This window comes from Sciurus vulgaris (genome assembly GCF_902686455.1).
Source record: "Sciurus vulgaris genome assembly, chromosome: 1".
Classification (NCBI taxonomy): Eukaryota; Metazoa; Chordata; class Mammalia; order Rodentia; family Sciuridae; genus Sciurus; species Sciurus vulgaris.
In genome coordinates, this window is record NC_136461.1 from 10,671,837 (window position 1) to 10,685,216 (window position 13,380).

Consider the following 13,380-nt stretch of genomic DNA (forward strand, 5'->3'; position numbering starts at 1 on the left):
ATAAAGGACTTTCCTACAGGGTTGTGTAAGGTTTAGATAAGAAACGTGACTGCATCTAACATAGATAAGGTGCTGGGTGAGCGTCAGTTGTCTGCCTATCTGCTCCCCTTTAAAGCTCTTGTTTTGATCCCTTGGAAGACAGTTATTGGAGAAATGCAGACCACTGTTGTCTTCCGAGCAGACAATAAAATACCCCTGACCCACCCTAGCGAAGCCCTCCTCTGCCTGCACTCTCCTCCGTCCCATCTCTGGGGCCGCTAAACCTTCCCCTTAGCATGAACGCCCACGCTTTGCAAATCCTCAAATGCTGCGAGACAAGCTGGGTACACGTTTCTTCCCTATTTCACACACAGGACGTCCTGGACCTGAGACTCACATGACCCAGCCTGGGTCACACACAAGCCATGGCGTTGCCTGGAACAGGGTGTCTCCATCTCGACACCATTGGCATTGGGAGTGGGACAGTTTCCTAAGTCCTGTGCGACGCAGGGTGTTTAGCAGCCTCTCTGCTCTCTACCCTCCAGGTGCCAACAGTACCCCCACCCCAGCCCCAGCAACCAAAAACTTCTCCAGACATCATCAGATGTGCCCCAGTAGCTAAGCCAGGCCTGCTGAGAACCACGGGCCTGGGGTGCTGTTGGCCAGTTTAATCTTTTATTTTGAAAATGCAAACCCAAGAACCAATAACCCACAATTTTATTTTTCCCTTGACACACTCGTAACCTCTTGAAAGTAGATAGAACCCACATTTCAATAACTACCTTTAGCATTTTTATCAGTGTGTTTTCAGGATGACGGGTGGAAGAAGATTGGGGAAAAAATATTTGGACGCCAACGCTTTATTCCATTGAGCTTTGGGAAAATCTCCATCTTGCAGGCTCCTACTGTATCGCCTGCTGATAATCAGCTCATAAAACAAGGGCTCAGCCGGGCCAGGCTTACAGAACTCCCACGGACTGACCATGATCAGGACCCTACTGCTCTCTGCGTTGGTGGCTGGAGGTAACCCCCATCGCCCAGAGGCACCGCTCTCCCAACCCCTGGTGGGACTGGGAACGGGGCCTTCCTGCCCTCCCGTCCCCGCCTGGCCCACTCGCACTTCGCTCAGCCCTATGTGGTTACGGGAAAGATGGAGTGGAGTTTCAGAGAAGGAAAGTAGAGGCTGGACTGTGACCTCTCCGGGTCCAGAGCAGGCTTTCCCATCCGGGTGCTGGAATTCAGCAAGCACGGTCCCCACTGACTGGGTCACTGCTTCCTATACTCACCACCATCTCTCCTTCCATAGCTCTCAGCTGTGGGCTCCCCACTAACCTGCCCCAGCTGAGTAGGGTGGTCGGCGGTGAAGAGGCGACACCCAACAGCTGGCCCTGGCAGGTGAGTCCACCACTCTGCACCCCCCAATTCCACTCATTTTTCACCCCCTCCCCCCCTCCCCGTTTGCCCTTCCACCATGGGGTCTGTCAAGCTGGCAGAGATGAGGATTGATGAGACCTCAGTAGGCAGCATGGACAACTTCATCAATAAAATACATTTTTGTGGCCTTGGCCAACCTTGGGGCTGGGGAAGAGGCGCCCTCTCCAGCTTCAATAAGGAGTAGCTGGCCCACCACCCCTGCTCTCAAGTTCACAAATGTCTTACTATTAACCAATCAGACATTTGCTTACACACGTACTGTTATTTTTATGAGCCATTCATCACCAGCTATGCAAATGTTCCATGCCTTAAGAAACCAATCAGTGCTGTCTATGCAAATTAATCTTCAACTCAGTGTTATCAATGAAACAAATGCTTCCTTACCTTGACATAATCAGAGGGAAATCACGATGAAATGCTCATTACTAGGCCATTCGTGAGCAGCATGCAAAGATAAGTGAATTTACAATTTCATAAACAAATGAGGAAACACTCTTATCTGACATAATTAGGACTGAGCAATTGGAAAGTTGGCTATAGAAAAATCATTTTAAATCATACATATATGCTTTTAACATTTTTTTTAACTTAGAAATGCTTCATACACACTTATCTGTTCACCAATCCTTTGAATTCTAAACTTTCTCATAAAAACCAAACCTGGTAATATGGCACCTCTAAGTCCATTTCTTTAAAGTGGAGCAGTAACTTTAAGGTGCTCCGAAAGCCGTCTGAGTAAGGAGTCGATCCTGACTTTTGTCACTCCTGCCCCCTCCCCCCATCTTTCCGCTTTCTCAGACACCTAACCCAATAGCCTTATCTGTTTGTTTGTTGGGGGAGACATTGCCATTTTTTAAGAGTCACCGTTAGCCAGTGTCTTCCAAGCATGTAATTTAGTTTCCCTATAAATCACGGCTCTCTTTTTTGAACTCAGAGTTCATCAGTTCTGCATCTTTTCAAAACACATTAATTGTAAGTGCAACTGACAGAAACAGGTTTGGGAAGGAACCCAGCTGATCAGGGCTCATCTCTAACCCAAGTGGTCAGAGTACCTGCTGGAGGCAAGTGGCCAGGGTGGCCCCTGCCGCAGGGGCTGATTCACCGAGGGAATTCGAGCAGCCATTGGTTTGTGCCTGGATTAAGGAGGCGTCCATGGGGCATAGCTTAGTGGCAGAGCGCTTGCCTGTCATGCAGAAGGCCCTGGGAGCTCCCCCTCAGCACAGCCAAAAAGAAAAAGTGTCAAGGACAGAATGGTGCCTGAAAAGTCACGATCTATATTCCTGGCCCTATGTATTTTTGCTAGTTTTTCACCTCTTTCAGTCTCACATGTTCTCTGTGGGAAGAGGGGCAACAGCCCCTCCGCTATGGGATCCCCAAAACCAGAATGCATTTGTGCTGAGAAACCAACTGATGTTGCAGGAAAATCCTTCCTGGTATAACTGTATCCTCGCCTTGGGAACCAACTAATGTTAGTCTTGGAAAGCTCCCCGCCCTTCCTGCTTCTGTTTCCCTGGGGAAGTTTTTATTATTATAATATTATTATTATTATTATTATTATATATTATTACTGGGGGGTGGGCAGATCTAGCCCAGGTGGGGACTCAGGTGAGGCAAGCGAAGCCCTCAATTAGGGAGAATGATTTAAAGGGGTACCACAAAGCTCAGCACCCAAAATGAGTGATGTTTTAATGCACTATTTTTAAAAGCAAACTATGCAAAACTATCCATGATGAACAGAATGTCAGAACTTCAAACAAAGCCAGGATTAATTAAAGTGACTGGACACTGTACCCAACCACCGTTCTATCCTGGAATCTTCTATCCAACCCAAGACATGCTCAAAAATAACATGAGAAGCACTTTAAAACTAAAGCAGAATTTTTTTACTTTGTTATTGTTTCTTCTTAGTTCTGCATAACAATAGGATTCATTCTGGCATAATTATAGAAGCATGGAATATAATTTGCTCTAATTCAGTCCCCAGCATGTCTCCTGCCCCGCCCCTCCACCCTCTCCCTGTTCCCTTCCCTCTCCTCTGGCTGATCTTTCTGCTGTTTACTTACAGTGTCTTTTCTTGATCAGTGTCCTGTGGATGTATGATGGTGGGATTCACTGTGGTGTATTCATGTACGTGCGTAGGAAAGTCAGGTCAGGTTCATGACACGGTCTTTTCCTATCCTTCCCCTCCTTCCTTCCCTTCATTCCCTTTGTCTACTCCTCTGATCTTTCTTCTATTCTTTTTTTTTTATCCCCCTTCCCTTATTTTGGATTAGCTTCTGCATATCAGAGAAAACATTCAACCTTTGATTTGGGGGGACTGACTTATTTCACTTAGCATGACAGTCTCCAGCTCCATCCATTTCCAAAAACAGATGTAGGAGCAGCGACCAGACTCAGCTCTGTGCTCTGCCAATTACGGTTTGGTATGACCTGGAACAATTAAGCTGACCTTATTGCACAGGTGGCATTAGAAATATTTAACAGTCTTCATGGCACAGACCTCCTCATGCAGATGTTCACAGCTGCCTTAATTAAGACATGAGCTGATTCACATTCTAAGCTTAGGGCAGTGCCGGGCACAGGGTAAGTGGTCAGTTTACTAGAAATTCGTAGTGTTGGATATTGTGATCATTAATCATCCCAAGTGTCTGCATGATGACCATTATGGTCCTCGACTTCCATATAAGGTAACCAGGACTCAGAATGTTACATAATTGCCCAAAGTCACCCAGGCCTCAGGAAGAAGTTAACCTGGAGCAGAGACCCAGGGGAAGTGGAGGAGATAGGTTGATACCTGGGAAGAAAAATATTCCAGCAGCAGGAACGGTCAGTGCAAAGGCCCTGGGGCAGCAGTGGGCTTGAAATATTTGCAGAACTGATGAAGGTCAACATGACCAAGGGGAGGGGAGGGGAAGGCTGAGATTGGAGAGGTGATGTAGGACTCAGTAGACCACTAGACTTTTGAGTTTTACACTACAAGAAGGGGAGCCACTGGAGGTTCTGAACAGAGATATAATCAGATTTATGTGTAGAAAGGATCATTCTGGCTGTTGTGTGTTTAGGGTGAGGGGTAGGCTAAGGTGGGAGCTGGAAGAAAGATAGGGGACCAGGAGCTGGGGTGCAGCTCAGAGGTAGAGTGTGTGCTTAGCAGGTGTGAGGCCCCAGGTCCCATCCTCATGACCAAAAAAAAAAAAAAGAGATCAGGATATCATCCGGGCAAGGGATGAGGTGTCTGGGACAGAGAGTGAAGTACAAAGGGGAGCATTTTCTCTGTGTATGGAGTTACAGCTGATGGGGTTTTGTTTGGTTTGCGCTTGTTTGTTTGGTACAGAGATTGAACCCAGGGGCGCTTTACCGCTGAGCTACACCCCCAGCCCTTTTTCTTTTTTTGAGCCTGGGTGTCTCTAAGTTGCTCAGGTTGGCCTCAAACTTGTGATCCTCCTGCCTCAGCCTCCTGAGTCTTTGGGATTATAGGCGTGGGCCACACAGCTGGCTTGCTGATGGATCAGAGTGAGGGGTAAGAGGGAAAGGAGCCCAAGGCGGCCCCAAGGATTTTAGCCTGAGCAGCTGGGAAAGAGGAGGTGGTATTGACCGTGCCAGAGAACCTGGGAACGGAAGAGGTTTGGGGGAAATTAAGAGTTTGGATTTGAACATATTATATTGGAGGGCTGGTTCCTAAGGAAATAGTTCCTAAGAAGGGGCAGATCCCAAAAAGATGTGCAGAGGGTTTTTTTTTTTTTTTTTTCATTTGCAAAACATTTTCCTGCGTTTTGTCATTTTGTCAATCTTTGTTTTTTTTTTTTTTTTTTTTTTTTTTTTTGCTGTGCTGGGGATCCGAACCCAGGGCCTTGTGCTTGCAAGGCAAGCACTCTACCAACTGAGCTATCTCCCCAGCCCCCAGAAGTTATTTTTTAATAGTCTGTAACTTTTTGTTAATCATGCCTTTGTGTGTTCATTTGGATTTTTTATATTCTCTGAAGCACCCGAGGGCTTTCTACCCTGATTTCTGAGGTTCGGGCCCCCTTAGGTTTGACTTGGGCCGAGAGCCGGCTCAACTCAGCTGCTCCCAGCGGGAGAACTGAGCCGGAGGGTGCTTCTCCACAGGTCTCCCTGCAGTACAGCTCCAACGGCCAGTGGCGCCACACCTGCGGAGGGTCCCTGGTGGCCAACAACTGGGTCTTGACCGCTGCCCACTGCATCAGGTAACTGCCTTACCCTGGTCACCCTGGAAGCTCGCCTGACCAGCCGGTGCTCATCTCCAGGAGAGGTGACCCAAAGGCCTGAACCGCGCTATCTCAAGGAGCTTTGCAAACAACCCCTGCCTGGCCGACCCAGCTTTAGATGACCTCTGACTCTGTCTGCTGTTGACTGACAATCAGTACACGGCCTAGACGGAGGCCAGGTGTGGAGGACAGGGAGGCCCCATTTCCGCCCCCCTGGGAGTACCAGGTGGCCTCCCTCTGGAATTGGGTTCACTTGACCACTTAAATAGCTTCTCTGAGCTTGCAGCTTTCCCTTGCAAAAACTTAGATAAAAGAATTTGGTTGTTTTTTTTTTTTTTTTCAGTACTGGGGGTTAAACCCAAGGTGCTTCTACCACTGAGGCCCATTCCCTGGGGCATTTTTAATTTTTATTTTGAGACAGGGTCTCACTAACTTATTCCAGCTGGTCTTGAACTTGCCATCCTCCTGCCTCAGCCTCCTGAGTGGCTGGGATCACTGGTGCCTGGCAGGGAGAACAGAATTTAGTGTGGATTAAATGAGTTAAAGGGCCTGCCACTTAATAAGTGCTCAATAAAGGTTGATTACGACATATGTACAATTATAAAGCCACAAAGGAGAGAAACTGTCCCACCCTCTTCTCCCCGCATGTCCTCTGCTCATCTCACGTTGGTCAGAGATCTTCGGCATTCCAGTTGGGTCGGCGTGGACTGTCACCGAGATCGACCTTCCCCCACCTGATGGATTAGGTTTATGAGGTGGCGAGGCTGGGAAACCAGGCGCCCTGGCTTCAGTTCTGGGTTCTCACTGGACTCTTTGCTGGGCCTCAGTGTCCCCATGAGAACTCAGTGTCCCCACTGAGAGGCAGGGAATTAAACTAGAAGATCGACATTGATATTCTTACGACTTTTCTCGTCTGACAGCTCAGCGTTAGCACGTCACTTCCCGGTGACGGTTTCCATGTTACAGCATTGACCTGCATGGTGACCAACAGAATCCGCCTAGGAAAGGGAAGTTCCCAAGGCCCACGAGTGGTTCATGCAGCCGTCACCCCAGAGGCACCATGTCCCGGTGTCCCTGCCGGGGAGGGGGCCGGGGGTAGAGGGACTGACCCTCAGTGCCCGGCCCTCCAGCTCCTCCAGGACCTACCGCGTGCTGCTGGGCCGCCACAGCTTGTCCACGGAGGAGCCAGGCTCGCTGGCCGTCAAGGTCTCCAAGGCTGTCATACACGAGGACTGGAACGCCAGCAAACTCTCCAACGGGTGCGCTGTCTGGGGGCTCCGGGGGTGGCCCCTCTGCCCCACCGCTTCGCCCCTTCTGTAAGGAGGGGAGGGTGCGACCGGGCAGAGCTGCCCGGTGGGGGGTGACAGGCCAGGTGGAGCAACCTGCGTCTCCTGCCTGCTGAGCCTGCAGGCTCCTGTGTGCCCGGGGCCATCACTGACCAGGTGTCCAGTCCATGCCAAGGGACACGGATGGAGCTTTCAGTGGAGCAGGACACGGTCCCTCCCTACTTCCTGTCCTCCCAACAAGGTCTTTGACATTTTCCAAGACGCCCAGCTGCGCTCCTGGAGATCCCTGGAAAAGGTCCCTGCACTCTCCAAAGCCCTGGGCTAACCTTCCGCCCTTTCCTGACCCAGGAACGACATCGCCCTGCTCAAACTGGCCTCGTCCGTCTCCCTGACTGATCAGATCCAGCTGGCCTGCCTCCCGCCTGCCGGCACCATCCTAGCCAACAACTACCCCTGCTACGTCACAGGATGGGGCAGGCTGCAGAGTAAGTGCTCCCCGGGAGCACCCAGGCCAGGCAGGGAAGCGGGGTGCTGTCCCCCGACTGGCTGGGTCTCGCCCCCCACTGGTCATCCCAAGGGGTTTGGCTGCCTTGCAGAGCAGGACAGTCTCTCCAAGTCTGCCTGGGTCCAAATCCCAGTTCTCCCACTATGAGCTGTGTGACCTTGGGTACATTACGTGGCCTCTCTGTGCTAATTTCCTCATCTGTGAAATGGAGATAATAACAGCACCTACGTCACAGAGAGGATTGAAGGAGATAGCCCAAGGGAGGTACTCAGACCAATAACAAAGGCACACAGTAGCTGCTGCTGCGTGCGAGTTGTTAGGGTCACTGGGATGGAATGAGGGCTAGAGAGACCTGCATGCACAGGTGGGCCTGGAACAGCACTGAGTCTGTGAACTCGAGGTTCTGGAGCTCCACCAAGGCCCCTGGCGCCCTCAGGGGACCCTCCCTCCCCTTGCCCAAACCTGAACCCTGTGCCACTGGTTCTTGCTACTGAGAACATGGCTGGGCGTGAGTCTTCTGACTTAAACCCAAGGGCCAGAAATCCCATGGCAGTACACCACCAAGAAGGGACAGAGCGCCAGCCCTTCCCTTGTAAAATCCAGGGAGGCTTGTGCAGAAGAGGGATTTCTTTTTCATAATGACACAAACCTATGAGTGACGCCTAAGTACATCAACACTCTACCTCAGAGAAATGCCTCCGGCCCTCCTGACCAGCTCGTCTGCAAAACCGCGGACACAGGAAAACAAAGAGGAAGCAGGGAGGGTGGAGGAGACATCGGGTACAAGTGTGATCACCTGCTTATCCAGACAACCCCAGGCGGTGAGATGGAGAGAGGGTGGCACAGCGAGGGCCAGGGAGTGTCCAAATGCTTGGCTGTAGATCACTATGTAACCTCAGCAAGCCACTCTGGACCTCAGTTTCCTCATCTGTAAAACGGGAACTCTGTTGGTGAAGATTAGAAGACACATTGTGTGAAAGAAAGTACTTTGTACAGTGCCAGATGTTATCCAAGAATTAATTACATATTGATTAGAGTGATCTTAGGCGAGGCACTTAATTTCTCTTGATTTCAATGTCCCATCTATCAAACAATACATATTGACATGTCTGTGAGGCTTGTCATGCTGTGGAAAGCCTCGTAAAGTGCAAGTGAAGAATAAAAACGATCTTTATCCTTTCCATTAGTGGATGGTAATCCTGAGGGGTGATACTTGACGGCAGTGTCATCAGGGGCCATTAGGAAAGCTCTACCCTGACCACACCAACTATTTTTCCCAGCTGGAAATGCCCGCGGCCTTACTGGCGTATTTAGGTAAATGAGAACCCAGGGAAGTGGCTCAGCAGAAAGGAGATTTGATGTAAGGATTTAAGAGTCTCAACCCAAAGGCAGAGAGGCCACAAGCAGCCATTAGGAACAGGACAGAACCAGGAACTGGACACCTGTAAGAAATTCAATGAGCCCACCCTCAGAATTTCCTTCCTGGGTGGGTCCACCTCATGCTTCTCTTCATGGAAAAAAATGGCAGCCACTGCCAGTAGTTCTCTGGGCGGGAATTCTTAAGTCTCCACCCCTAAGTCCCAGGAGAAGGAGCTCATTGGCTTAGCGTAAGTCAGGTGCTCACCCCTGAACCAATCGCCAGTCAGAACACTGACCAATCAACTGCGAGGGCACAGAATAGAACACATGGCTGCTCCCATTACAACCCTGGGAGAAAGTAACAAGGACCACAAAGAGAGGGGCTGGACAGGACGCCCACCGGTGTCACTCCTTCCTCTTTACTCGGGAGTCCCTCTGTCCCTCTGACACCTTCTTTCTGGTCTCAGCCAACGGGGCTCTTCCCGACGTCCTGCAGCAGGGCCTGCTGCTGGTGGTGGACTATGCCACCTGCTCCAGCCCCAGCTGGTGGGGCAGCTCTGTGAAGACCAACATGGTCTGCGCCGGGGGCGATGGTGTCATCTCCAGCTGCAACGTGAGTACCCAAGGGCAGGGGCTCCCTCCACCGTGAAGCGTGGCCAGGGTGGGGAGAGGCCCTGCAGGTTCCCCACCTGTCCTCCCTCCTTCTGGCACAGCACCGGACACCCCTCTGGACATTCCAGAACCTGGCATTGGTCCTTAAAATCTCCAGAAAAGATGGTTGGAGATTTTCCTTGTAGGGTCCACCCTTCCTCACTGCTGGGAAGTCCTTCCTTGGATCTCTTCGGGGTCTCTCATCCCTCCTTCTTCTGCACAGGAGGGGACCAAGAGGAAGTCGTGTTCTGGGTTAGGTTTTCTAAGGAGGCTTGGCTTCTACCTGAGTTGTTGAATTAATCTCCGTGAACAGCCCAAGGGTCCCCTCAAGGTAGCTGTCACCAGAGCCTTCCTGGAGACGGTGTCTTAACCCAAAGAAACTGGCATGGTGGGCTTTGCGGTGCAGCGGGCACCGAGAGGGAAGGGGCTTCTCGTGCCCTTTAGACCAAGTGTGCCCGACACTCTGCCACATGGACCCCCAGGAAACTCCTGTCACGGGAGGAATTGGTGGTGGTGGTTCGGGGCTCGGCAGCCTGACTCTGGCGTGCAGCTGCGGGCGCCCCTTGGGTCTGGACCTCGGGCAAGGTGCGGCCTCTGAGCAGCCCAGCCTCCCCTCTCGGTTGAGCTGGGCACTTGGGACGCTCGCCTCACAGCTGCTGTGAGCATGGACTCAGAGGCGGCCTGTGAGGCACTCGGCTCAGCTCAGGACCCCCAGGGAGAAGGGGGCTTCAGAGTGGCTTCAGAGCCCGGGCAGCCCAGGATGCAGCAGCAGGAGCACCTTGAGGACAGGGCCCCCGGGCAGCCCCTTCCCTCCCCTTCGTCTGACTCTTGCTCAGGGCGATTCTGGAGGGCCACTGAACTGCCAGGCGGCTGACGGCCGGTGGCAAGTGCACGGCGTGGTCAGCTTCGGCTCTCTCTCGGCTGCAACTACTACCACAAGCCCTCCGTCTTCACCAGGGTCTCCAACTACATCGACTGGATCCAAAAGGTAAGGACTGACCAGCCCTGAGCCTTGGGTCCTGCCCTGTCACCTGGCCCCACAAACACCACACCCACCTGGGATCTAGAACCCCTCCTTCAAAGGAGGCAGGGGCCTGTGGAGGAAGCTGCTCACCTGGGCAGCTCTGGCTGGACCTGGCATGGCGTCCACAATTCCTGCGTGTGTCAAATGGGGTGAAAAGCTACATAGAGGGTGAGCTTGTCCCAGGAGACTGGACACAAGGACAGTCCTTGGGCATTTAGAGTGGGCTTCTTAGGATTAGTGGGGCATTTCACTTGTGCTTCTCAGTGCGGGGGCCCTGACCTCACCATCCGGTGCTATGAATGGTCATATTTATCTCAAAGTCCAAACCTGATGATCCGAGACCCCCCCAACCTTTACTATTAGAAATCAGTCCCCCAGCTATTCCGTAGGGTGACCAGCCATCCCAGTTTTCCCAGGACTGAACGTTCCTGGGATGAGCGCTCTCAGTGCTGGGTTGGGATGGTCCCAGGCAGAGGGGGCCGAGTTGGTCCTCTTGAACTGTGAATGTTCCCCCTAGAGCTGTGTCCTGTGAGCTTCCACACCAGCCCAATTTCTATTTTGTATTGCAACCAAACCATTTGTTCACAATAACCATAAAAATTATTCATTAAAAATAATTGCTGGCACTGTATAAAACGGCAGCTGTGGGTAGAAGCGCCGGATGACAGTAAGAGTCAGGAAGTGGCGTCCTAAGAAAGGGGCCTGGGGGCAGGTGGGAGGGCCCCGCGTGTGGGGCTGGAAGCCAGGCGGAGAGCCGCTGCCCGTGGAGGGAGGTTTTAAGCCACCCCGGCATTGCCCACACCGGGTTGCTCTTCTGTAAAGAGGGACTTGAACTCAACCAGGGCCTTCCACATTTCAGGAGCCACGGCAAGTGGGATGTGCCCGAGGCAGAGCCTGCAAGGACGGGGAGCTGGCATCTGGTCTCATTAAGTTTATTTGCAAGGCACTGTTCGATTGAATTAGATTGTCACTCTGTTACAAACCAAATATGAAACTGCTGCGTGAGCCTGTGGTCCACCCAAGGAACACACGCGGCCCAGCAAGCAGGCGGGCCGCTTTCCGAGTTCGCCCATGATGCCTGGCGGCTCTGTGCTCATTGCGCATCTGCTGCTCTGCTTGGCCAAGTGGCCACAGGCCCCAGAGAGCCCAAAAAAAGTTAGTCAGAAAAAATGGAAAGGCAGGAAGGAGAGAAGCCATTGATTTGTAGGTCGTTGTTGATGTTGGTGTATTTTGGTCAACTGGCAGAGCCATGATTCAATTTTGCAGAGGGCCATCTGCATCCAGCTTTGAAGGGCCGCCAACATTGCTTAGGGGCCTCGCTGCCTGGATGGAAGGATGCTCGGGGCTTCCACCCAGCCAGGTCTTAGGATCCTGTTCCAGCCCCAGCGCTCCATGAGTCACTGTGCAGCTGGGCCTGGCAGCACCTCAGGACCCCAGGCAGGGCCCGGGGCAACTGTCCTGATGTGGTTGTCCCAGCCTCAGCTGTTCCCAGCCCCAGATGCGGCACAGCAGAGCAGGCCAGATGGGCAGGGGGCTCAACAGGAAAGCCAGCCTTGTGTGGCCAGCTGAGGGAGGCCCACATTCACCACGACAGCCAGGACAGCACCAATGCCCAGCCATAGGCTCTGGAGTGGACTGTTAGGTGGCCAGCTGTCACCCTGGCAGAGGCTGTCCCAGCAGCTGCAAGAGGCCGGCGGCACCTTGCAGGTCCCAGGCCAGGGGCACACCATGAGCAGCCAGGAGGCACGAACAGCTAAGGCCCTGGGGGTGCTTGGGAGCACCTGTTGGCTGAACCTAGACAGATGGTGGGTCAAGGTCAGGGCCTGCAGGCAGGTGCAGGGAGGAGACCCACCCTCCCACAGACGCCACCGAGTGACAGCAGCACATGATTCTTCAGCTGTCGCTAGCTTTATTTTTCTTTTCAGAAGGCAAAACATTTCTTTATGAAAAATTAAAAGAATACAGGAGTGCATCAAGTAGAAAAGATGAAGGCCCCTTGCTTCCCATGGCTGCACTGCAGGTCAGGGCTGCCAACAGCGCAGGGGTGCACCCTGGGCTGCACGCGTACAGGGGCGCACGCTGCCTTCCCGCCAAAGAGGGGGTCCAACTCCCAGCTCCCCACTTGATCCCTCACATCTTGCTCCGTGGTACACAGACCCACGTCACTCCTCTGAGCGGTACCGGGCTTCCCGTTTCTCACTCGCATGCTGCTGTGGGAGCGTCCTGCACAGACGTCCTGCACGCCAGCCCAAGGACCTGGGCCACAGAGACCCCGGAGCGTCAGTGGGTCCTGCACGGGCAGATTAAAGGGTTCAGGGCAGGAGGTGTACCCCAGTATAGAGGTCCTGGGTCAGTCCCCAGCACCAAAAAAAAACAGGAAAATGTCATCAGAATCCCTCAGGCAGGGGATACTGTGGTTCGGGCCACTTGTGACCTGCATGAGCCTCATGTGGACCTGGAAGGACAGGCAGAGGCGCCACTCTGCTGGTGGGTCACTTGCTTATTTTCTTGTGTGTGTCCTGCAGGTCATTGCAAATAACTAACCCAAAGAAGCCTCTGGACATCAGAAACTGGAAAGATGGCAGAAGCCAAAATAATAATAAAGTGGCAATTAACATGAATCACGTCTTGGTGAGACTTACTAGCAAACCATCCAAACCTGCATGACCCTGAAAACAGGGAACAGCAAAGGTCAGGACCGCTGAGGCCGCAGGGCCAGGGTAGGCTCTGGGCAAGCCCAGCACTGCCCCAGTGGCACAGCATGCCACCTGCCACCTGGGGCGGGATCCCTCAGCAAGGAAGGCACATGGGCAGCAGGGTGGGACTCGGAAGACCTGGCTCTAGCCAGACGTCTCCACTGGTGACCAGTATGCCTCTGGCAAGTCTCCCCCCACCTCCTGGGATGGAGTGGGGATCAAG

At 52.6% G+C, this 13,380-nt stretch overlaps 1 protein-coding gene across 1 annotated transcript; it reads left to right on the forward strand.

Moving 5' to 3' along the window:
• Window positions 1–343: 343 nt before the first annotated feature.
• LOC306654605 (chymotrypsin-like elastase family member 2A) lies at window positions 344–10,993 on the forward strand (the record flags this gene model as incomplete). Its single annotated transcript, XM_079128416.1, is given in 9 exon segments — window positions 344–1,002; window positions 1,286–1,374; window positions 5,518–5,615; window positions 6,767–6,895; window positions 7,271–7,407; window positions 9,254–9,399; window positions 10,274–10,349; window positions 10,352–10,425; window positions 10,979–10,993. Coding segments are annotated over 9 exon segments (804 nt in total). The 5' UTR covers window positions 344–962.
• Between the last annotated feature and the right edge of the window lie 2,387 nt (window positions 10,994–13,380).